This window comes from Apostichopus japonicus, chromosome 12 (genome assembly GCF_037975245.1).
Source record: "Apostichopus japonicus isolate 1M-3 chromosome 12, ASM3797524v1, whole genome shotgun sequence".
Taxonomy (NCBI): Eukaryota; Metazoa; Echinodermata; class Holothuroidea; order Aspidochirotida; family Stichopodidae; genus Apostichopus; species Apostichopus japonicus.
In genome coordinates, this window is record NC_092572.1 from 9,170,050 (window position 1) to 9,197,855 (window position 27,806).

Genomic DNA, 27,806 nt, shown 5'->3' on the forward strand with positions numbered 1-27,806 from the left:
TATTAGTAATATAAATGATTATTATACCATGAGTAGATGTACAAAAAATGGGTTGTGATCTAATACGGCAGAAAAGTCATCAATTTTGTCGAGATATTAACAAATTGAATGATTTCAAGGTTGTTGTCATTATATAGGGTTATTAACGCGACGAACAATTTTTCCTCATTATCTCCGATCTGTAAATGAAAGAAACAAAAGACGCTATATATTGTTTTATGTTTTTTTTTTTAAATTGGATTTATTATATTTGATAGCATTTCGTAATTTCGTTTATCGTGTAGTTGCAGTATCAATCATCCGATTCACACAGAGATTACAGTAACTATTTGTAAATCTTAAAGTTTGTACCGCAGTAAATACTGGATAATGCTGATAAATTTGATAAATCGGTAGCATGTGCTATTAGGATTACAGTAAGAACTGAGGATATTTATGTGTAATCCCAACAAAACCCAACAACTAGATTTGTTGGGATTACACATATCCTCAGTTCGTACTGTAATCCTAATAGCACATGCTATACCGATTGATAGCACAATCCAGTTTTTTACTAGTTTGGTATAAAACTTTAAGATTAACAGTAGTAACTGTGTTCTCTGTGTATATCGGGTGCATTAATCTTTATGACGTACTTCAAGGGATAATCCAGTGACTGCGCCAACGTGACATTAATATGGAAGAGAAAAAAAATATCTTACATTGTGAGATGAGACTCATATGTCAGTCCGTCAAATCTTGTTTGCTCCTGTAACTCTATATATGTTTATTTTGAATGTAGTTTGTTTTTACCCCTCCCGTACTCCGGGAAGTGGGGGGCGGCATAATAGGTGACATACGATGTCACCATGCTAGATGCATGGTTTTCTTTCAACTTTAATGTTCTTATGATAATTTTTAATTTTTTTTGTCATTAAAATGTGATAAATTTTGAATATTTTAATGACTTGGCAATGTTAACTTCGCTAAACCTGTCAATAGCACGTAAATTATTTGTTACAATGTCACGGATGATCTGTTCATTGCCAGATGAATTTCATAAAGTTTTCATAAAATAAAAAATAAAAATTTGCATCTCGACAAATACAAAAGTTATGTGGGTGTGATTTTTTAACTGAGGATGCAAAAAATTACCAGCACCTTTTCCTGAAAAAAAAAGATGAACCGTGACCGGAATTTCCGTTTTAAAGTAGTATGCGAGAACTTATGCATAAGTTCAGATATGCTATTATTACCACACACCTTATTTTACGATGCACCTTTTATCATGTATGTATGTATGTGTGTATGTATGCATTTTACATCCTCCGGCAAGCAGGAACTCGCGAAGAAGCAATCATTGGCTTATCAAAACCGCGAGCTGACCGAAGTCAGTCTCTTAGATTCATATTTAATGTCCATGATTATGAATTGTCAACAACTCTGTAACTGGACGACATACATTAATCTTGCCAAGCATTAATTATTAATCATGTCAAGCATAATTTGATGAACATAGGGATGTAGTGTAATCAATCTTGTTTATAAGAAGTGTTATAATACATTTGCTGCTCGTACGCTGAGTCAATTAATTAGCTTCGAATATTATTGACAACATTAATTAGGGTTGATTTAAGCCAGGGTTGTCCAACCTTTTGCAGAGGAGGGCCACATGGAATGATCATGATGAAGGAGGGGCCGCATGAACCCTACGCTCGAATTTTCGACTTTTTGCCCGAAGCCCAAGGCAACAAAATGGTGAGCACGGAGCGCACTGATTTATTTTCCTTCCTGATAAAACATGAATAAAGTCCAGCCGCCCCCCCCCTCCGCATGAGCTGAGAGAGTGTCACACAAACTGACCTGTATGCAGTTCTTTGGACCCAGAAGATTCGAATGATTGATTATATAGCTTCAAATTGTTATCAATAAATCTGCTCACTAAAATTTCGCACCGTAGAGCATCTCTGGCGGGCCGGACGCAACCCTGCTGCGGGCCGGACTGTGGCCCGTGGGCCGTAGGTTGGACAACCCTGATGTAAGCCCTTTTAAGATTTATAAGTGTCTCATGGGCAATGTTTTCTTCGACCGTAAATACATTGCTGTACTCAATCAGCACCCGATCACATCGGAGCACTAGCACGGTCATTTTGACTAAATATTATTCCTGGTCAGAAATTAATATTTAAAAGTCATATTTACCATTAAACTGCTCCTTGCTCTTCGCATTAAGTTACTATTTGCTTCCCCGTTTCTGTTGAAAAAAAGTAAAACATGTTACACTAGGAACCTCGATAATTACTAGCCTGCTAAATCAGTTGAGACGAATCTTAAAGCGCCCCGATATAAGCAGAGAACACAGTATGACTATTGTACATCTTTAAGTTTCGTACCAGAGTTAAAACTGGATCATCGTGCTATAAATCGGTAGCATGTGCTATATAAGGATTACAGTAAGAACTGAGGATATGTGTGATCCCAACAAATCTAGTTTGATGCATTTGTTGGGATTACACATATCCTCAGTTCTTACTGTAATCCTAATATAGCACTTGCTACCGATGTATCAGATTTATCCGCACGACCCAATTTTTACTGTACACATTTTTAAGGTTTACAGTAGTTACTGGAATCTCTGTGTGAATCGGTTGCAAAGCGTATAGCTGCTCCCCGTTCAACACATAACGAGTCCTGTATATATGATATTACATGTTGCCAACGAATGTTTCATCACAAGGGCAGACACGGCAGATGTTTAGTCTGAAATCGGAGATTTTAATCAGGGCAGAGGCCACAAAGAGAGCTTCGGATCACTGGTGAATTAATTCGAACTTTACTAATATTGTTTTGATATAGAAGATGCAGAACTTTGCTTTTTTTTCTTATCAATTTCGTAAATCAAGCAAGTCATTTTCAGTCACCGGAATTGCTCAAGAAAATTATCACTGCTCGAGTCATTGTTTTGTCTTCATATTGCTTAATAGCGATGTTTACGAAAGCTTAAGTACTTATAAGTAGACAATAAAGAAATTAAATCAAAAGGGGGTAAAGTGCACCTACCACTGCTACTGTGACGTCACAGAGTGAAACAATGGCAGTGTTTTGTGTTGGAAACCATGCCGGGTACATCCCAAAACGGACCGCACGTTTAGCATAAGTGATCATTCAATTATCTCCTCCTGATGAGAAAAGGATGATTTTATTTGCTTCTACTTAATTTATTTTAAGTTACAAACTTATGAGCCTTCAGACATCGTTATGACACCTTCTGCTGTCGCAGACATATAAAAAAGAACGACTTCATTTGAATTTGTGCCGGTGTAAAGTAAATCCCACATGTCCCGCAATCTGTTTGCTATAATAAAACGGCACTTTGAGTTTACTTCGCCACATTTCAAACAGATTATAGTTTAAGGCAAGATTATGTTTCTGGCAACATAATTGATAACGTTTAAGTTTACATTGCTCAGTGCAACCTGTGATATATCCAATCGTTCACTGAATGATCAGGCACCCGGTGCCAGTGGGCTACTAAGGTCAAGGCGGTCTCCTTCCATGCAAGCACCCGATAATCATGGCTCGTACAGTAACAAGTGTTCATGTCCTGTAACTAATGTTACGAACACAAAGTAGTAATTGCTGATGCAGGGTTGTGGGACATGAACAGTAGCTGCTGTACAAACCATTGAGTGCGAGTTCGTAAATACGCGATTCTAAAATGAAATCGTATCTAGTCGTTTTATACTATAAGTATAGGCCTATGGATATACCCGAACATGGCCTTTCTTCGTTCTCGGCATGACAAATTGGCGTAATTTAAAGAGAGATGTGAACTGGAAAAAAGTGGTACCGTACCTCCTTTACTTCAAACACATAGCTAGTATCATAACTACTTGTGCCACCTGTAACATATGTTACTACTGTTCATGTCCCACTACCGTGCATCAGTTATTACTACTTTGTGTTCGTAACACGGTAACATGTGTTAGAGGTGGCACCAGTAGTTACTGTACTAGCTTTGAGCATCGGCTGATGCAAGACATAAATGGCGTCTTGTACCTGCAAGCTTAAGTAGAAGAGTAGACACGTGGTGCCTCTGTGCAGAATTTCTTGATCTTAAAGAGGCGTGGTCGTGACATAGTGGTTTTAAGAATATTTCTTCTGGACGTCAGAGTCTTGTACAGTACATTTCTCTGACGTCACGAAGGTGACGTCACTCAGTACTTTTACCAATGATCACCGCGACGAACACCAGCAGCCTTCGCCTGTATGCAGTCTGCTACATGCACAGTTTCACACAGGGAAAGTCCAGTACACAATGCAGGGAATGACTGTTTTATTGACAAAAGGCTACTGTAAATTAGATATTTTTTCACGAAGTATGGAAAATCCTAGAAAGCGGAAATTAAAAGAACGGAGGTCATAGGTTCTTCTTTCCGACACCTATGATGAGTTTATAAGTCAGCCCAAAATGACCAGCATCAGAAGATAACTTTCTGCCGAAATTTAGTTTTCATATGTTATTGACCATGCAAGAACAAGGAAATGAATGAGTTAGTTATGTTTCTAAGGTTATTCTGGAGTTCACGATATTCACCTTTACATAATATTTTATATCCCTGGAATGCTCATTTAAAGCTAAGCCGATGATGACGTCAGCACCTCGGTACAAGCCTCAAATTAATGTTATCCATCGTTTTATAAATCCTTATAACTCAGTTTTGTAGTTAACAATCAAACAATCATGATCGTAATTTTAGCTTGTTCGCAGAGGTCAAACGAATGAAAACCGGTCTATTTAACCTATATGGGTTTTTTTATTTATTTTAGTTACAACAATAGTATGGTCTTTGCAAGGTATTTTCTCGCGCATGCGTCCGACTCATACTTTGCCCTGACCGTTGTAATGGCAAAGATGGGACACACAATGCTACTGTCTGCATTTTTAATTCGTGTGTAGTACGGGGTAGATGGATATCTAACGTTATTTTATGTGGCTGGACCTTTCATACACTTTTGTTACGAAATTTCCGATAACCATTGTGTGTGACTTAGGAATAAAGCTTTTGTTTGAGTGGGCCAGGTTTAAAACTGTTAAGTTTGGTCCTTGCAAACCATAAAAGAAAAAGAAAAAAGAGTTCATAAGCTTAGATATGAATTATTTTGGTTGTTCACTCGTTTTCTGCGAATGTGACATAATGTTGACAATAAAATGTAGAGATTGCATGATTATGTACAACACACAAACACACACGCACACATACATTCTTTAAGAAAGAAATGTAGTTTGGGATTGGTTAGTTCGTGTTTATAATAAAAAACGCATAATGGGGCTATTTGTAAGGTACCATGAAGTTAAAGCATAAACGATGCTAATATTCCTGATTGGACTAGATTTGATTGTTCTGTCCTTGGATTCAGCATTTTTATGTTTTGCATGTCTGTTGCAAGTTTGTCTTATTAACCACATAGTGTTATTCTGGTGTGTCTGGAATAAGAGAACGCTGTGATACGAAACACGTGCGAGGTATTTCCAGAATAAATGTAGGGCAAAAAGTAGCGACTGTGTCGAGTTTCAGGGCAAAGTTTCATTGTAATAAATCTCTCTAATTATTATAACATTCAACTAGAAAGCAAAAAAAAAGAAAAGTTTCAAAGTTTCTTGAAGTATGTGACATATTAATATTAATAAGTGGGGTAACAGAGTCACGTTATACAAAGGACTCGGGTTTGTTGTTTACCTTGTTTTTATAAAATGATAAATGCTCTGTGAATTTTAAAAACCGTATGCTGTTTAAGCATCGTGGATGCATTTAACGTACACTCAACCATAACATTCTAGTCCAAAAAAAAAAAAATTAAAATATCATGATTAATGTTAAGTTTTTTTTTTTGGTTTTAAGCTTGTTTATAAAATGGTAAATGATCTGTGAACTTAAAGGACTGGTTGCTGTTTAAGCACCGTGAATGTATTGTTTTTTTTTTAAATATTATGATTAATATTAAGTATGATGTCATAAACAAATATAGTTATGGTAACAGCGTGACGGTGTAAGAGCATGACCTAAGACTTATTACATGGTACTGGTAATGTAAAGTAAAGAAGCTCATGTACCACAGCTAACATATTTACGTTTCAAGTTACAATGTTTATAGGACTATTTGATATATGGGTAATTTAGAATGTCTTTACGTAAAATATTTGCATTGCCATCGAGCTCTGCAGTGTTCCTAACAAAGAAAAATATAACAGGAACCTTTCAAGTGTAACACGTTCTGCACATACTTATTCAGGAAATAAACAAAAATCCCCTGGCTGGGACTCAACGAAGTGATTTGATGTTAAAGTGTATAGGCCTATATACATATATAGAGGTACAGTGCATGGTTATGTACAAAAGTTGGACTATGATGGAGTAATTAGCTCTGTTAATGTGGTAGCTTTTCCTGTATACACCAGTAAAATATAGCTAAAGATGGAAAATCGCTTAACGGTTAGGATTCTTTAAGAGATGAGCTTAATCAAAGCATTACTAGTATGCACTAGTTTCTAGTGCACTTGCAGACGGAAACCAGAATTAAAGGAAAGAGGTACACAGAAGGCAATGTTTTATGCAATGGAGGTCACACTATTACCCGACAAAAAGTAATCGCGTGATATAATCTTAATTGGTATAATTGATTAATAATGAGTCTATTTAAGATGTTTAACTTATTCAAATTATGTTGGCATAAAAAAAAAGTCTGTAAAGATCAAAAATTGACAAAGAATTATAAATTATATCTCAGTGAAAACTCCACACTTGAATTCGATATCAAATTTATTCACACGTGACAAGTTTGAAAATTGGGGAGGTTATGTTGACCTTATCGTGGAATTCCCCAGTAGTTACGGTAATTAGTCTCATATAACACTTGCATATATAACTGTTTGCGAGGCTTTTGAAGTGACTAAGACAGGCTGAAGGTACCCCCTGATATGAAACAAAGAAATCCAAACCGGTTCTAATTCAGTGCAAAATGCATCAGTAATTCTACCGAGGAATCAGATTTGAAAAAACTCCGAGGAACAACAAAAAATCAGATATTTCATGTATAAACGATACGAGTAAAACAGGAATATATTACCCCGGAAGGAATATGAGTCACGATTTTGTCAAATTTTAGGATTATGCCGCTTTTAGTCGTCAAACCTGGACCCGTAGTGTTTTTCCGACTTCCAGCCAACATCCAGTCGGCAGTGTTCGGTGGTTCACCACTTGAAGCTGTACAGCATCAACAAAATGTATGATCTAAACAAGCTCCGGTCGTTATATCAGCAAACAGTCAATGTGTTGTGTGTGTGCGCTGATAAGTCGGTCAGTGTGCGGGGGAGTCAGTTGTTATATCTATGCCGGGTGTTCGTGACTAAGGCAAAATACTAGGGGGGGCTTTAAGACACCGCTGATAAGTATCTCCAATCAAAAATGGCGGCAATTTTAATCAGTATTAGTAACGGTATATCGTTTCATAGTTATGGTCTTAATGGGTTTTTGAGTAATATATATATATATATATGAATATACCTTTTAGGGCTATTGATCTTTTGCTTGTCCGGATCTGAACTCAATTTTTAAAGCTTAATATACACTTTGCCTGGTTTTAGTTGTTGATTTGTTTGTTAGTTCGTTCGCTTGCTTGGTTTATTTTGCGTATTTGAGTTATTTAAACACAAATTATTACATGCATTATGTCATGTTTCCTTGATTACATGAAACGACAGCTGTTTTCTTGGTTTACAAAATTTGGATCTGTTAAGTTCTTATATAGCATTAAAGCCGGAATGCTTTCTAAATTATAAAGAAGCCTGTTTATGACGTCATCATGTGATTTTTTTTTTTAAATCTGTTAAGCTCTTATATATAGCATTAAGCCGGAATGCTTTCTACATTATAAAGAAGCCTGTTATGACGTCATCATGTGATTTTTCGCAAACATGATTAATGACTTCCCTGCTTGAAACAAGAAAAATCAATATTAAATACTTTAAAGGTCACTGATGTATTGAACACTTCAACAGATTTGATCTTTTTTTAATGTTTTACGTCAGTCATCTATCTATGCCAGTATTATCTTCTTATTTTGTTATCTTTATTTCTCTCAATTTACAGTTAATTAGCCTCTCGTCAACTACCATGAATTTCGGCCATTTTGTTTACGTTTCACTACATAAATTACACGACCCAAGTGAACGTCACACATTCTCCCGTGTGTGTCTGTGCAGTAACAATCACCCAGTGTAGTAAATACATCAAAATCGCCATGAGGCTTTTTCTGTTTGGTTTAAACTTTGACTTTTAAGCAGCATTATTTTCAGACTTGACATGCCATGATCATCCAAGAGAAATGAATTATAATGAATTTACCGAAAGCTACATAAAATTATAAATATTTATGATCTTTCGTTTTGCCGGCGTAATAATAATATTTTCTTCCGATAACCCGTGGCCTACTTTATTCCCTAATTCCTGGAATGATTTCTAGTCTGATAAAAGTTAATTAGCTTATGATTGCGGCCTTGTTTGTTTACGTTTCACTTCATAAATTACACGACCCAAGTGAACTTCATTCATTCCCCCGTGTGTATGTGCAACAATCACCCAGTGTATTAAGCTTCCAAATTCGCCACGAGGCTTTCCTGTTCGGTTTAAAGGTATAGTCAATATAGGCCCCAAATTATAGCACGCTATAATTGCTAGAAGTTTTTCAAAAAGTACTTTCCTGGAGGTCTTTACTCTCCAAATTGGTTTCAGACATTTATTAAGGGACACACAAAATGACTTTATGTCACAGTGAGGATAAATTCATCAAAGGTTGTAATAAAAAATAGTTTCAGAATTTCAACCAAATGTGATCATATTTAGGAATATCTAGCATATTTGGGACCAATACAGTATACCTATAAAGTTTGACTTCAGGCAGCAGAATTTGTCAGTCTTGATATTTCGTCATCATCCAAGAGAAATTAAAATAAAACTGAGTGTAAAAAGAATGTTTCTAGAGCAAGCTTTTTTTTAAAGTATGTATAGATATTCAGTTTGAAAATATGCTAACATTTTATTGACTGCCTCTTTACGGCTTTTAATCGATGACGGTTCCTCCTTGCGAGGCTGAAGGGGTTATGCTAATCCGATAGTTCATATATTGTAAGAAGAACTCAACCCAAAGTATGTCTTCTGTTTTAATTTCAAAATAAGCAAAAGGGAACTTTCGTTGGATGACACCATTTTGTGGCTGACAAATTTGTAATGCATTTTAAACATTTGACTTGGGGGCAATAAATTCATTTAACACATTACGCAACATTAATCAGATGGATAGGGCAGTCGGTAAGCTATCTCTAGAAAGAACGTGTTTAATCGCTAGAAACTTTGAACACACCACCCTTGTTGTGGAAAACAAAAACGGCCTAGTTGTCTAAATTATTAGGAGCTTCTATTTTTTGTATATAAATGTAGCCTGTCAAAACGTGTTTGAAGTACGTGGTTTGGAAGGAATAACTCAAGACAGACAATTTATCACCAATTATTTTCCTTTTATCAAATACGAAAAGTCAAATCCTGTTAAGAAATAATGACACTACAAAAGTGGACGCGAATTGAAAAAAGCATGAAAGTGTATGCAAGTGGGAGAATGCCATAAATCATGATTTCCTGTCAATATTAAGAATATATAAATTATACAGTTCACTTAAGACAGCCCATATTTCCATGTGTCTTGTATTCCTGTCACCGCGGGCAAATGTCTAAAAAAGGATTTATCATTAATGCTAAATGTCAGTTACAAGCGTGAATTCTGTTTTCAACGAATAAAGATTGGTAGATATCTTACTTCAATCCTGACATACTGATATAAACTTATAAACTTAAAAATCTGATAAATCGGTATAGCATGTGCTTTTTAGGATTACTATAAGAACTGAGGATATGTTTCATCCCAAAATTTGATGCATTTGTTGGGATTACAGATATCCTCAGTTCCTGTACTGTAATCCAAATAACACATGCTTCCGATTAATAGAACGACTCAGTTTTTACTGTAGCATAAAACTTCATAATTTACAGTACGTATACTGTGTGTCTCTATGTGTATCGGATAGTTCATCGTATACTGAATTTTATCGATAAAGTCATAAATTTTAAAATGTTAGTTTTAGAAATGTTTCCAAGTTATGGTTATAACTATTGTCGTCTTCGGATGTATATTAGCCCTTGTATTCAATTGATCTTGTACAATTGCCTGACGATGGAGTGGTGACCACTCCGAAATATAGCAGTATGTCGTTGTTAAAGATATTCGCTTGTTTATCTTATATATATATATATATATATATATATATATATATATATATATATATATATATATATATACGAATATATAATATCGAATAAAGTCATATATTTTAAAATGTTAGTTTTAGAAATGTTTCCAAGTTATGGTTATAACTATTGTCGTCTTCGGATGTATATTAGCCCTTGTATTCAATTGATCTTGTACAATTGCCTGACGATTGAGTGGTGACCACTCCGAAATATAGCAGTATGTCGTTGTTAAAGATATTCGCTTGTTTATCTTATATATATATATATATATATATATATATATATATATATATATATATATATATATATATATATATATATAAATATATATATATATATATATATATATATATATATATATATATATATATATATATATATATATATATATATATATATATATATATATATATATATATATATATATACGAATATATAATATCGAATATCTATACTGTAATTTACAGCATGTTGTGACTCAAGTTTCACACCTCATAGCGATCGTGATACTGAAAAAAACAACCTACATTGATCGTGAATTCATACTCGTGAGTATGAATTATACTCTTAATATATATCTATATCTATATATATATATATACGCTATATATATATATATATATATCTATATCTATCTATATATATACGCTATATATATATATATATATATATATATATATATATATATATATATATATATATATATATATATATATATATAAATATATCCCTGTGGCTTTCTTTCTTTTTCTTGTTCTTTTCTTTTTCTCTTTTGTCCTTTTCAATCCTTGGAATATCGTAACAAAGTAGTAATGATAACCGCAGGATATCAATTTTGTTATTTTGTTATCTTCTACTGTTTTTATCACACTTGCAATAGATGATTTGTATAATGCCCCGTAATTTGTTTTTGGCATATATATATGAAATAATTTGTGATCTTTCTTGAGAAACATTATTATCAGATAATGTCGCCATATCAAATACAATATATAAATTTAAAGACTGAAAAAAGTTTGAGTTCCGGAAGTTACCGTGAAAAATCATCAAAACGGAAATTAATTCTCTCTTTGGGATTGAAAGGTCTTTATTTCAACCTACATCAACCATATAGAATACTTTATGAAATTAAGTTCATCCGATTATGTATTTTGTTAAAGTGAGTTGGACATCGAATGTGTATTACAGTATATATCTTACTCTAGACTCCAAACTCTAGACTCTAGTCTCTAAACTCTAGGCTCTAAAGTCTGAACTTGAACTCTTAAATCTAGACTCTTACTTCTAGACCCAGTCTGTAGTCATATACTCTATACTCCGAACTCTAGACTCTTGTCTGTTATCTCTAGGCTCTATCAGGGTGTAAAACCAAACACCACATAAAAAAAAAACGTTCGAAGTCAATTTGAAAGCTTCGTGAATTTCACTAGGTTCGATCAATTCTATAACAACTATATAGACATAGGTTATATATATATACAACACCTGCAGGCCAGACAGACACGTGACATCACATCAGACGGTAGCCAACTCAGACAAAATATTATACAGTACAAAATGCAAATGAAATTTTCTGACCATGCTAGATTTTCACTTGCAATTTATTTAATTTGTGAAAATTATCGACACACTTCCATATTTATCACCGGTAGGCATATAAACGTGTAGTCCACGAAATAAACTAATGTATTCAACATATGTTTAATATTTTACGGTGTTTGTCTGTTATCGGTTTAAGCCAAATGCTATTCGTTTATAGTCCATTTCTTCTTTTTTATATTTTTTATATTTTTATATTTCGAGTTGGTTATAATCATGTTTGATCTCTAGATTAAGGCAACATATGCCACCAAAAACAGAACTAGTATTGTTCGATACAGGTGACAAACGTCTACAGTGAATTTACGACCTTCCTGACCGGTTTCGAACCTCTAGACATACAAATGTATATCTATATATCTATATAAATATATATATATATATATATATATATATATATAAATATATATATATATATATATATATATATAATGATATACGTTTCGTTTTCTTTTGTTATGGTTCATAAATTTATCCTGCTGCTACACGTTTTGATTTCAACTTTGAATAACCATTCTTTGTCAGGTTTATTAATAATAATCAATAAGAAAAGAAAACAAGCGATATAAGTGCTAACGTTATGTAAATCGATTTAAAAAAAAAATTCTCAAATTTGTAACAAAAGACGTCACCATTTTTATTTTCCATTAATCTAGTCTTATCCGTGATGTGTTTTCTCTCACAGTTTATCCACACTTTTTCTGTACAATATTCTATTGAATACAGTAATGAATGTACATACATATTGAAACTCACTGACTGTGAACATCGCCAAACGTGAGAATTGTATAGCCTTTCGTAAATCAAACTTTTTTAAGTTACAGAAAAACACCTGCTTGAGTTACTCGTGACAGTGTCTATTATATAGGCAAGACCTTCGCTCGAGGGAAGTTTGTCGTGAGAAAATATATGTATAAATTTTATCAACTTCAAAGAATAGGAAAGCAGAAAAAGACATACGTAAGACAGTTATGTTATATATTATTATGATATCGGTTCCGAAGTAGAATGCAAGATCTTTGAAATGTTGGTGACGTGTGCGTGTGTGTGTGTGTGTGTATGTATGTTTGTGTGTGTGACGCCGTGGCTTGTAAACAAAAATCACATGTTGGGTGAAGATCATATTTGGGAACGTGGATGCATTCTATAGAGTAGAAGAACCCTATTGTTTTCTGCAGGGTTCAAAGGTCATTTGAGGTCAAAAAAGTCCGAAAACGTTGTAAACTAAAGAAACCAAAGGTGGATGAACTTCTTTAGTATACGCGGATGCGCCTTATTTGTTCTTTGCAGAGATCAAATGTCATTTGAGGTCAACAGAGCTCAAAGTATGACAATGCTGCAAGCTCTCAAACTCAAAACGAACACTTCTAGTGTACATGGATCTAACTATTTCAGTACAAGAATCCTTTTTTTCGGGCAGAGGTCAAAAGGTCATTTCAGGTAGTCAGTGGTGAAAATGTAAAGTTCAATAACTTAGCCAACTATAGAGTTGGTAAAAATTGTGGTTAGGCTATGTGATTGCTACCCCATAATGTGTACTATTATACCTGGTTTGTCACAAGGTTTTCCGGATAATCTGTGTTGAGGAGAGGATGAGAGTGAGGCATTCGTAGAGTGTGGTGGACGATTGGCTAAGGCGTCGGACTCGTGATCCAAGGATTGCTGGTTCGACTCCTGCCTAGTTCATTATGTTGTGTCCTTGGGCAAGATGCTTTATCTCACTTGCCTCTCTCCACCCAGGGGTTAAATGGGTAACTGTGAGGTATACCTTGTCATTGGGCGCAGTATATTACTGCAGCCGCCTGGAGGGATTGTCTCTGGGACAGGTTATAATTGACCAGGGGTAACATAACGTCTGCAAATCTCTTAGAGACCTATTGCTGGTATAAAGCGCTATATAAAAGTGGAATATTATTATTATGCAATTTCATATTTCATACACGGGCTAGGGAGCTCTCGCATTTGAAACTTGAGAAACTACTTTTGCCATATTTTTTTCACCATTTCTAAAACCTAATTAAGTCCCAGCTCTGTTGTATCCACAGAACGTCTGTCCGAAAATTGTAAAATAATTTGATAAAGTCGGTAATTTGGCGGTGCTCGACCTAACACCTGTTTGGGTGGTTTTTGCAGTCGCTACGTACGGTACTCAACCGATACTTTATGGATTTACAAAATTCTTTCTCTGTATGATTTACTTGCTCATTATATCATATATAAGTTGATGTTTTCCTCTCAGCGACTGTAATATTATGAAAGTATGATTGTTAAAAATGGAGGATAAAAACAACTTTTCTTCATTATTATTATATTCAAATGAAAGTATTCCAGTAAATACTTATATTGAATTTTAACTTACCACATTTAAAAAAAAAGTAGAAGCTAAAAAGAAAAGAAAAAAAAAACACATCTCCTTCGATTATGTTAGCTAACCTAGCGTTTTCCCCCACGAACCCCCTGTGGAGGTCAGAGTTGTCCACGAACCCCCAACTTTTCGAGACACGTTCTGAGTCATTATTATACTATAATACGCATAACAGTGTTTCGTAAAAGATCAAGTTCATAGTGTAATATTGTAGAGTGTGTCGATAGGTGCGACTTTTGTACATTACTAAATTGTATGATATATCAGATTTTAGTTCAACATAAAGTACTGTAGTTTTGACTTTCAGAAACTTCTCACGAACCCCCTGGGATGGACTCACGCACCCCCTGGAGGTTCATGCACCCCAGTTAGGAAACTCCTGTTTAAGGCATCGGTTCTCAAATGATTTTCTACAAGGGCTAGTTGAGTAACATTGATCCCGAGCAATGGCTCGACAGAGTAACAAAAATCTCACTTGTAGGGTTAGACCGGTCGAATACTCCAGCCTGGTCGACCTTATAATGGACAGCATTCCTGGGGGTTCATGCACCCCAGTTAGGAAACTCCTGTTTAAGGCATCGGTTCTCAATTGATTTTCTACAAGGGCATAGTTGAGTAACATTGATCCCGAGCAATGACTCGACAGAATAACAAAAATCTCACTTGTAGGGTTAGACCGGTCAAATACTCAAGCCTGGTCGACCTTATAATGGACAGCATTCCTGGGTAGCGCAAGATTTTGGGACGATTTTATTCACCCTCGGAATGAAATCCGCCCATCGGGAACCTCTCCATGTCGCATTGTTGATCTGTATGAGTATAACATTAATTTTTCATTATTCTAAATTACACTCTTTGACGAGCGTTTTACCGAACTGCAACCTTACATCAAACACTAAGATTTACAAAATAATACATAACATACTCAATATACATACACTGTAGATATCTTTTGTTTAAATTAGTGCACCGTGGGTCTCTTAAAATTTGCATAAATTATATATACGATATTTCACACAGCATGTTTCCAGCAAAGTCAAACTTTTATTGATCATAATCATGGTGATGACGTGTACCCATCTTTAATTTAAAATGTCATGAAGTGTTTGAATTTTCCGTCATTATGTAACAACGAAATTGTCGAAGGTATGTATTACAAGTTGCGTTATAGAGTTCTACTAAGTGTAAAAGTAAGAGGGCCTGAAGTTTCGACCCTAGCAGGATCTTCTTCAGAGGCTGAATGACAATTAGTAACAGTAACAGAAGGGACAAATACATACATACACAGAATACTGACAAGTTAATGAGCAGGGTGAACACAAAGAGATAGATGTAAGAGGATTAGTAGACAAGGGATGGAGAGAAGAAAGAAAGAAACCAACAGGGGGAAGAGGAGAGGTAGGAGATAAACTGTGGAGGGACTAAGAGAGGATTAAGGGAAGTGGGTAGGGAGTACACTAGAAAGGACAAAGACAGAAAAGAGTAGAGAAGAAAAGGTGGAAGAGAGTTACGAGAAGAGGGGTGACAGCGGGAAACAAGGGGAGATAGAAGGGGTGGGGGAGCAGAAAAAAGTTAGTCGTGTCCTTCCTGAATGTTGAGCCCACTAGGTTGAATGCTGCGAAATCGTTGCACCATTAAATACTTCTTAACAGAAGTCTTTATCTTCTATTATGTTAACGATATGCTCTCCCATTTATTGTCAAGCAGTCTAATATCATATTGCAGCATATGGTTGTATTGTACACGGAATCAGTGAATCATTGTGAGCAAACGCCGGGGTGGGGGGGGGGTGGAGGGGAAGAGACAAGTGGAAGTGCCATGGTGTAGTCTTAAAGTAGTCTTTGAGACATGTATGAATACAAATATGTAAAATAAAATGAAATTAAAAAAAACTCTTAAATTAATAACGTAAGGAAAGGATACTGAAACGTTAACATAGCCTGAAATATTGATGGATCTATTAGCGTTATATATGCATGCATGCATGCATGCAGAAATATTAAAGTTTTAATGATTCTCTTTTGCATGTGCTGTTATCTAATAAGGCCCCGCACTTTCTCGACAGTCGTGACAAAGTTAACGGTCATATAGTCGTCAAGATTCACAAGCGCACAGTGAACGACTGATGAGCAAAGTCTACATGGTTGCTGTCTGTTATGAGCAGACGGTCATTTAGGTAACTGTGATTGGCTACATTTGTTGAAACTAGACAGTCTTAGTCGTTATCCGCCGTACGATACATTAATGTCATTGTCTGCCGCTCGGGGAGACACTTACTGTTGACATTCCCAGACTGAGGTCTCCGCGACTTAAAAAAAACGGCAATTCCTGGATCAATTCAAGTAGTTTCTCCCACGCACACTACCGGATTATATCTACAATATATTTTACGTTACGAAAGTCGCCTTTACAATTAACTTCGAGCCTTTTAGGTTTACACTGAAACTGCACCATAAAGCTATAAATATTTAATTGCACCGATGGTGGATAAGATTGTACAGGATTTTTAAAATTGGATATCACAACCGGTCGACGAACGGCTCAACTAGTGTAACTAATATAAAGATTATATTTATAATTTCAATTTGTAATTCGAAATTCCAATTTTGTTCGGATTTTATTATTATTAGTGTTATTTTTGTTAGTGTTATCAAAGTTTTTGTGTCATTGAGTTTGTAGGTCAACCTTCAACAACCAGCATAAATTTGAAACGATTTGTAATATATATATATATATATATATATATATATATATATATATATATATATATATACATGAAAATGTAAAGAAACCTTTTAAAAAAATATCGCACTTAATCATAACTACAAAACCGGATGACTCTATTAAGACAGACTAAAAGAAGAGTATTACATTTGATGATTATCAGGTGGAAACTTTCGTTATAGGTCAAAAGCCAAACCACAGTCCTCATAGCATTTTGAATGGTGAAATTTTATGTTTTTTTTTTTTGTGTGTGTCAATGAATCTTCTGGCAACAGCGAAGTGACTGACGTCATCACGGTTATCCAGACCGAGGACTATGATCTTCTCCATCTAGGGAAGATCAAGTTTGTAGCCAGCCAAAATAAGTAAAAAAAAAAACATCAACCTGATCTTGAGTTAGAAACAAGATATCATACAGTGGTTTTGATTAAACAATATGGTTTATTTGTCCTATCCATTAATGTCGTGTTATCAACCACCGGAATAGCCCTTTAATGACAGGACAAGAAACAAAGAAACCTAGGAAAATATCAATTTTTGAATTTTAGCGATCAGTATTTGAAATAAAACCTTTACGTTAGTGAAGCTAATGACCTAAATTTTTCAAGAGACGTTACTTTAGAAAATCCATCGAAAATGTTTAGAAATTGTAACTGAAGAGGGGAATATGCTTTTAACATAACACATATAGGGACGTAGTTCTATAGCAGAACACCATAAAGACCAACAATTTGTTTTTCTTTACTTTCTTATTAATTTTATCAGCATTTTGGATCTGTGAGTTATTTTCATTTTTCTCAAGAGTGTTAATCTTTATCGTTGAGTTAAGAATACGACTCTCTACTCTTCCGAGGGGAATATTGAGGATATGTAACTGAATCCATGAGACAACAACCAGTAAAAACAATGTACTATAAAGAGGATTATTTTTTTTAGTCTATTTTAATTCAACACCTGAAGTACACAAGTGGTTTTCATCAGCTTTTTTTTTTTTGTAACCAAGACATAGAGTGTCACGTTGTACTCTCTTAAAGTATCTTAACAGATGATTTAACAATGGCGATTCCACAATATCTCAAAATTAATTGCCATGAGAATTAGTCGATTTTAAAACAAAGAGAATGTGACAATGTTGTGTGTCATATATTTGTCAGACTTTGATCCCACTTCTTTTACTCATTCCTGGGTATGACATTTCATTATCAAAACTTAAAATTATGAAAATATCCGTGAAATTATATAGTGTCCAATTCCTCTTTAAAGTTGATCGATATTCATTTCAACTTAAAAAAAAAATTGAAAAAAAACATTTGAAACCTTTTTTTTCTATCCCTTTCTCTCTCTGAATGTTACCCGTTTCTTGATTAATATATAAAAACAAAGCTTGTAATTCTACCCGAGGTTGCCATAGTAACAGGATATTAACTGTCGGGAGATATATTAAAAAACGAGGTCCCACTTTTTTTCAATCCAGTTTTGGAAATGAATCGAGTGGTCCCAGAGCAAAATATACTACAGGTATATTGGAGGAAGCAACTATCCTCCACACGTCCATTAGCAAAATTTGGAGGAAAATCCCTTTGCACTTGTTCAGACCAGCCGCCTAAGATATTTGTTTAAAGAGGTAGTGAAGGTTAACCAAAAATGTAACTCAAATACTGATGAAATTCGATACTGCGTCGCCATGACAACAGGGTGAAAGTTCATGAGGAGAGCTGTAAATAGTAATATACAAGTCAACTACAAAAAAATTGAAATGGGTTACTGTATATTGGAAGTTTTCTCTCTTACGTTTTTATCAACTGAGCTATCCATTTAACTATGAAATTGTTATCCTGTGGTCAAACTATGCTTTTTTTCACTTTTATACTTAAAGGTTTCCAGACAGTTTACATGGTTCAGTGAACCTGTTTTCTTTTGTAATGTTTTCTAACTATTTTATCAATTTTAAGTCTGTCAGTTTTCTGAGACTGTGCATTTTATACGTATTTCCTTTAATCATTTTAATGTTCACTATGACATTTTTATCCTGTTGTCAAACAGTGTTTTTTTTCACTTTTTTACTTAAAGGTTTCCAGACAGTTTTACATGGTTCAGTGAACCTGTTTTTTTGTAAAGTATTCTAACCAGTCTAGCAATTTAAATTTTGGCAATTTTCTGAGACTGAGCATTATGTACTTGTTCCCTTTAATCATTTTAATGTCCATTATGAAATAGTGATTTGTTTACATGTTTTTTGGTTGTCTCCTTTTAACAACGGGCATGCGAATATTACCCTCTACCAATTAAAGACATCCGGATAATTTTATTTTTCAATGTCCATTATCTCAAAAACGCAATCTGTTACGGTATTTGACATTTGGGATTGGGAACAATGACAAGAAAGCTCACGAAACTACTTAATGAGATTGGAAATAAAATCGCTTGTCCCATTAACCAGAACACGTACTTCACGCAATGTATATATATATATATATATATATATATATATATATATATGTATATATATATATATATATATAATATATATATATATATATATATATATATATATATATTTATATATATATTTATATTATAGGCCTATGTTAGATTAATTAGATATGGTGAGATGAGATGCGATTTTTATTTCAGGTTACTTTTAACTTGTTCGTTCAATTACAGGGGAGGTAAGGGTTTGATAGATAGGGAGACCTATATAATGTTCTAGTTTAACTCCTGATATTTTGATATGAAAGAACGCATAGTTAATTGATGACAGTGTATCATATGCATTGCTTTCACAAGGAATCCATTTGGCGCCTGTATTTACAGAGTTTATCGAATTGCTCAACGCTGTTTTTCAAGCATCATAACTTTACGTGTATGGAGACTTGAACTCATGCTGTTCATATATATATATTGTACACAAGTGGTTAAAAACAGTCAAAATTTTACCTAGTCAGGAAGAAAGAGTTTTATATTGTCAGACGGCTGGAGGGTAACTCTAGGCCATCAACTTGGGCGCTACCGTATTTGTAGAAAACGAAACACAAGAAAAGACAAATTTCATAATCTTAAGAACATGGTGGGGACGGTTGTTGACCTGTTTTTCCCATTTGTCTGTGGCAAACACGCCGTACAGAGCGACTAATTGGCAGACGAACAGACTCATTTACTTCCAATTAACAGCATCGACGTAGTATCACGCTATTTTTCTATCAGAAGGACAGATGAATTGAAGTAGTACGTTTAAAATACTTCCCATTGGACAATTGAATCCCTTTGGGTGCTTCCGTGCACATTATTCATATGGTGTCAAACGTGAACATTACCAAATTGTTTCTGCCAAACAAATTCCAAGATGACTCTTTACAAGTCTGCGCATGCGTAGACATTTTCGTTTAATCAAGCAGGAGTTCTATGTTGGATGTGACGTTGGCTCATTCCAGTTCCTCAACTTGTTGTATCGCTTACCAAGAAACATTTTTTTTTAAATTGTTTTCAATATCTTAATTATGATTAACTGTTGCGATGATTAATGACGTAATGACGTATTAAATTACGAAATCGAATCATTCTTGAAATTGAATGTTGAGATAGATATGACATAAAGTTGTCATTTACATGATTGGAAGTCGTGAGGTATACCCGTGACGTAGTTCGTCTGCCTCGACAGACATAATGCTTGCATATTTCACAGTCTAACGAGCAGGGAATTTATTTTTTGACAAAGTCGCAAAGTAACGTGATCAATAGAAATGGCGGGCACGAGGAGGAAAGAAGTAAAGAAAGATTCTGGAGATAAAGACAGAAAGAATGATGTCGATAATGGTAAGTTTTTATAGACTTTCTGATCAACAAAACGACTGGAAATAAACACCACGTCATGTCGCTTGATCGAGTCGGGCTGTACTTTCTGCATGAATGCATTCGAGGTAATGTAGGCCTGCTTCTAAACATCATATACACATACCAACACACACTAAAAAAAACTTAATATCAACAAATAAAAGCTATAATAATCATGATGGTAAATTAGCAATTAAATCAATGTTAACACTCATTTGCTTGTTTGTTAATTCATTTTAATTATGTATCAATTTTTGTTTAAATTAACTCTAGTCGAGCTTACACAACTATATAGCCTATGGTTATTATTATGGTTATTATTTTTTGGGGGTTAGGTTTGGAGTTTTTTTTTTCCTTCTAGGCTTTGCCTATTGTCATCTAACGATATTTTTCTTTCTAATGAAGTCATTATAGTTAAATAACATTCATTAAGTTTAGCATAACTTCATTGACTTTCCGAAATGTCATGATGACTTAGTGCCCATACTCAATATGGTACGATATGCCAGTTTACTCCCACACCTATACTCGGGACATTTTGGATTTCTTGGAACGGATACTTTATTGAACGACAATATTTCTACTCGTTCTGAGAGCCTTTGTAATTCGTACTCACAGAAATATAATTGTTATTGTACTCCATTGCATTTGTACTCACGCCGCTGTGCGGGTACCACACGTGAACAAATAACTTATTTATTGACAGGATATTTACTGGAATTTTTATAAGAGTCGTCGAGGTTGAGCCTCTTTGTTTTTATTGTCTTAGTACATTGCAGATTTGCATAAAGTTGAGTACGAACTCGTACTCATTTGCAAGCATATATAGTTACCTGTGCGAGTACGCGCCCTCATCAAATTTGTACACATGCCTGTCGCATTTGGGAAATCTATAGTTTACAATGATAAGGATGTGCATGCGGTTTTTTTTCTCGTCCTCGCTATAAGACCTATTTGTACTCGTAGTTGTACTCATACCATGGGGTACTGTAATAAAGTACCCGTAATCATGCTGTAAGTTGTACTTGTTCTAAAAGTCTGGTTTATAATTTTTGTACATGTATTTTCGAGGAAGTCAATATTTCAGTTAACTAACATGAGATTTGGAATTTAATACTTTTTTCCACCTAATTATCTTCTATTATTAAATCGGTGAAAATTGAAAAAAAAAGAAGCTAAAATCTCCTCAAAAACATAGGATAGGTCTAGTCTCCGGAAACGATTTATGGCCCTCCAAAACAAACGATGATATTTGAACACCAAATTTAATTATGATATACTGCAGACCGTCAAAAAGACTGCTATCAGTGCAGGCTGCATTTTCATATCACATTTACTTTTTGACGAACACCATGTACACGTCTTGAGTGTTACCATGGAGCTACTAATCCGTAATAGCTCGATGGTGTCATCAATAGAAGTGGCTGGATTACTTAGTCTAACACACTGTCGATTAGGTCATTTCTCTCATATGCAACACAACTGAAACTGAACGGCAAAATATAAAACTTTTTATAGTTTCAATGTATAACAAGTTTTGTCAAGGACAGCGGTTGTGCGTGGTACCCAATGGTATATTATGTTGTTGAATGGAAGTTTAAGTTAGTAACATTGATAAAAGCATGTATTAAAATTACCATTTAGAATTGCACATGAGAAGCTGACGTCATCATCAGTTTAGCCTTAAAGGAGCAATCCAGAGTTTGAGGCACATTTCAAAGGTGAACTCCTTGAAAACCAGGAAAGCTATGGAAATATTACAAGAGCCCTCATATTTTTCATTTTCCTGGACTTTGACTTATCAAGACCAAAAGAAGAAAGAAATATACCTTGTGAAATCTTGTGAATTCGACGATAATAATGATAGGCTGTGATGATAGTGATAGAGCGTTTGTGGTCTCAAGTGGTTAAAGCAGTGGACTTGTGATCTAAGGCTTGCAGGTTCGAGTCCTGGCCAGATCATTACCTTGTGTCCTTGGGCAAGGCACATTATCTCCATTGCCTCTCTTCACCCAGGTGTACAAATGGGGACTTGTGAGTTAAACTGTCCATTTGGGGTGTTGTTTAGCTGTTGCCATGTAGAGGGATTGTCTCTATGTTTGACAGGTTATCGTTGACCAGGGTAATATTATGATGCGCCTTGAGCACGGTTATCGGTGGATATTTCTGCGCCTTATAAATCCTCAATATTATTATTATAGGCTATATATCAGATAGCAATAAGTGGTGGCCATTACTATATATCATTTTCTAGCATATTTGAGGACTACAATTGATAGACTATTAATATAACAGAAGTACAAATACCGCTGGTAGAGTGGAAAAAAACTCGAAAAAGTCCATTATGCTGGTACTACTTATTATATATTCGTATTAATAACAGATAAACCAATTGCGGCTATATATAGAATTATGAGCAAGCACCATTCGGAATATATTATGCACTTGTGGCATTACAGATTACAACAGAGGCCGGGTAGATGATTGCTTCACTTAGGGGGAATAAAAGATCAAATTTACAGAATACCAGCTGTTTGTGAGTCCGAATAGTATACAAAGCTAGGTTTATCCCTGCCCCCCCCCCTCCCCTCTCTCCACCCCTCTCTCTTTCTCCTCTCTCTCGTACAATGCACATATATTATATGATACTGCAATATACATGATAATACCAGTTCCGCATTTGATTTCTGACACCTCCACTAATCCCTATAGACTTCACGATCAGCCAATACTCATAGCTAGTACAGTAACTATTGTTCATGTTCCACAACCGTGCATCAGTAACTACTGCGCTGTGTTCGCAACACGGTAACATGTGTTACAGGTGGCACAGTAATTACTGCAAGTTTTTTTCTTACTGCAAATTTAAATAAATAAAATTTAAAATTTAAAATTTTTTAGAAAATTTAGTTTTTTTTTTTTATTACTGCAAATTTTCACCTGTCGGACTCGTAGTTCAAAGTGTAACAGCTTTCCAGTAATTACTGTGCCACCTGTAACACATGTTACCGTGTTGCCAACACAGCGCAGTAGTTACTGATGCACGGTTGTGGAACATGAACAGTAGTTAATGTACTAGCTATGAGTATCGGGTGTCACGATACAAATCAAGCATATTTTTTCCATGTTTCCCATTCATGTCACTAAACGTATTAGACAAAATGGCCATTCTGTTATTAGTCGTCTTAACTTCCTCGGAACAGCCTCTGAACCTTTGACAAATGATAGAAAGCAAACCTTTTTACCCGTGAGAAAACAATAAGACTGGGAATCAATCTAAGGCCCAATTTTTTGCATTCAATATGTTATGATTAAGTTGTAAGGATGACACTGGAAGTTTAATCAATTAAGCAAACAAGGTTTGTCGAATCCAATTTTGCTTCTGAGATGTCTGTAAAGCATCTTGCCTTCGATTTGTGTTTTGAAAAAAAAGGCAAGCCCCAGTAAAAGCTTTTAAGAAACTGCTTTTTTTTCTCCCCTTTCATTTATTTCGTTGCTCCCAGGATTCTCTCAAATTATTTCAATTCAGCAATGTTCTCTACGGGGTATTTAACGTATTAATATCTTCTTTTATTTTGTATTGTTATTTTCTTTTGTTTTGTCACTATATCGTCTTTCATTTAGTCCAAAAAAGATGCAAATATTGGTATAGTTATAAAAAAAGAACAAGTTTCAGCCCAGATTCTGATATGTAAATATAATACATGTAGTGCGAGTGCAACAGCATGAGCACGAGTACAGCAACGTGTGAAGGGAGAAACATGAAGAAGAGTACACTAACATGAGTACGAGTACAACAGCATGAGAATGAGTACAATAGCGTGAGAATGAGTACAACAGCATGGGTACGTGAACAAAAGCATGAGTACAAGTTCAACAGCATGAGTACGAGTTAAACAGTATGAGCACGAGCACAACATCGTATGAAGGGGGAAACAGCATGAGTACGAGTACAACAGTATGAGTACAACAGCGTGAGTACGTGTACAGCAGTATGAGTACGAGTACAACAGCGTGTGAGGGGGTAAACAGCATGAGTACGAATACAACAGCATGAGTACGAGCACAACATGACTACAAGTACAACAGTATGAATCCGAGCACAACAGCATGAGTAACAGTATGAGTATGAGTACAACAGTATGAGTACAACAGCGTGAGTACGAGTACAACAGTATGATTACGAGTACAACAGCGTGAGTACGAGCACAACAACATGACTACAAGTACAACAGTATGAGTCCGAGCACAACAGCATGAGTAACAGTATGGGTACGAGTACAACAGTATGAATACGAGCACAACAGCATGAGTATGGGTTCAACAGTATGAGTATGATTACGACAGCGTGGGTGGGAGTACAACAGCATATATGGGTACAACAGCATGAGTACGAGTACAACAGCGTGTGAAGCTGTAACCAGCATGAGTATGGGTACAACAGTATGAGTACGAGTACAGCAGCATGGGTGCGATTGCAACAGTATGAGTATAAGCATAAGAGTACGTAGTTGTGTAATATATAGTTTCTGTTCGGACTTGCACACGTCTGATGATGTGTTCAACATTTTTATAAATGTTTTTTCAAGATGAGATAATTATAGGCTCTAGTCAACCTCAAAGGTTAATAAAACAGGCCGACTTCATTCTCTATTCTTTTTGATATGTTAATATCATCTTCGTAGCAGACTATTCCAATATTAAGATATCATGCATGCCAATTTTGGTGTTTTGCTACAAGGAAGGATAAAAGTTAAAGGATCTAAACTCAGGCCCTCTACAGGATGTTCTTTTTTAATGTAGATATTAGCCTAGTCTGTTTGTTAACACTTTTTCAGCTCCCGTTGCTTTGAAAATGAACAAAATTTGGCTCTGTCGACTTCTTGAACATATGTTATGACAACAACAACAAAAACATCAACAAATAACTTTTTTGATAAGACAAGGTTCCTCTCATCCTTATACTAAATGTTAACATTTGAATATTTTTTATTTCTTCTTTTCGGTATAGTTAAAAGAAAAAGTTTAGCCTAAGATTCTCATATGTAAATATCATACATGTAGTGCGAGTACAACAGCATGAGTACGAGTACAACAGCATGAGTTTGAGCACAATAGCGTGAGTATGAGTACAACAGCATGAGAATGAGTAAAATATTTTTTTTTCGAGAACGAAAAAATTCTTCGCCAAACATTTTTGTTGCTCAGAGCTAAAGTATCTGTGTCGCATTTCGGTTAATGAAAGTCACAGGATGCGAATAGAACATACAAGCAAACTCTTGTCAACATGTGTTCTTACGTTCCTGCATGTCAGTGACTGCACAAACAAGAGGTACTTAAAGCATCACAAGTATACCCCACCTGCAGCCATAGAATGATCTCAACAATCTTACAATGATAGTCTAAGGGTAAATTGAAATGTGACTGACGGAAGAGGAACATATCTTAAAATATCCCAGTAAAGTTTGAATTCAGATCCCATGCACAAGCAGCTTTTCACATTGTTTTTTTTGGGGGGTGGTGGGGGGGGGTTGGGGGGAGTAAACTAGCGAACAGGTATGATGTCATACATTCAAGAGGGAGGTATGAAAGGAGGGTTTTTTTAAACCAATTTTGTATTTGGAAGTTGGGGAGTATCCCCAAACATAAAAACAACATTCATTAATTGGTATTCACATTACCTTCAAAGGTTATAAGGTCAAATTGGAATATTATCTAATCCAAGGAATGAAACATAATGCATAAGAAATCAATTTCTTGTCGAAATTAAATTAATGCAAATTTCATCAGGGTGAGATTAAGGATGTCTGCCCCCCCCCCACCCATTCCCCTTCTTTATTTATCAAAACCAAATCGTTTACCATTCAGTATATTATTTTGTTTGAGTTTTGACGTAAATTGTAACCAATACTGCTGACTACAGAGTTGGTGAATCCATATCATACTCTTTAAGTGTTCGTTTTTCAACATTTACAAATATTTTGGACGTACTATTAAAACAGACGGATTTCTGTAATGATATGCGAATAAACAATAATCTATGTTTGTTTTGTTGTTTAACCTGTTTGCGAATGTTCTGCATCACGGCTATATATATTTCTCAATGAACCGCGCCACTAAATGATGGGTGGTTTACTTCGCAATGACTGCCTTACGTTAGTTTGTTTCAATATACCCATGAGTTTGAGTAGAATCCTCGTGCGACTTGCAGAATTATACTCGTGTATACCTGGTGTTGTTTAAATCATAATTGCATTGAACCTTATAATCAAACTATATAAAAGAAACCAATGACCTAACTTGGAAAACAAAAGAATTTTCCTCGTAGACCGACATAGTTGCCATGACTACAAATTTCGTCATAGTAAGAGGATTCATTGTCTAATTACGTGCACAGGAAATTGTTAAGTAATTGTATAGTACAGAAAACCTCAAATTCTTCGTTAAAAATGAAAACAAGCAGTAGGCTATATGAGCTAGCTCTCTTACGAAAAACTCATCTCTATTGTGTGATTTCTGGTTTAATTGTCATCTTAAGACACGAAGGCTCAAAATTGTAGTGCATCACTCAAGGCTGGCTATAAATGCCCAATACGCTGAAAGGATATAGAATAGATGTATAGATCAATTAAATAAGTTACTCCGGAAGTTAATAGCTATGCAATTTATGTTTTGTAGCTGCCACTCGGTTACACAAGAAATGTAACTGTATGATTGGTCATAATTTCTTTGTTTATAAAACACCTCGTTATAAAGCAAAACATGAAAGATAAAAGGAAATTTCTCAAAACAAAGCAAGCAAAATATATCACCGAACGTTACAATCCCTGCGTGATAATTTCTTCCCAAATTTCACATAATTTATGTGTATGGATGGAAATTTATCGACATCAAGGTGGACCAACACCAAAATAGAGGAACCTCGTGCTCACGGTCCAAATCTCAGC

General features: G+C 35.0%; 1 protein-coding gene and 1 long non-coding RNA gene across 3 annotated transcripts in view; one reads left to right on the plus strand and one right to left on the minus strand.

Annotated features, from left to right (window-relative positions):
- LOC139977473 (short transient receptor potential channel 7-like) overlaps positions 1-27,806 on the plus strand; it is a 162,555-nt gene that overhangs the window by 11,735 nt on the left and 123,014 nt on the right. Inside the window, exon 1 of one of the 2 annotated variants that reach the window (XM_071986823.1) lies at positions 20,646-20,841. The exons of the other annotated variant lie outside the window; for it this stretch is intronic. Within the exon in view, the coding sequence (XP_071842924.1) occupies positions 20,769-20,841 (73 nt within the window). The 5' untranslated portion in view covers positions 20,646-20,768. Of the gene's footprint in view, positions 1-20,645; positions 20,842-27,806 lie in introns of those variants that run through there. 2 annotated transcript variants of the gene reach the window in all.
- Positions 57-27,441, minus strand: LOC139977474 (uncharacterized). The gene is made up of 4 exons (XR_011796551.1): positions 27,349-27,441; positions 14,968-15,113; positions 2,182-2,233; positions 57-179 (listed from the first exon to the last, which is right to left on the minus strand). It is a non-coding gene; the product is annotated as an uncharacterized lncRNA (long non-coding RNA).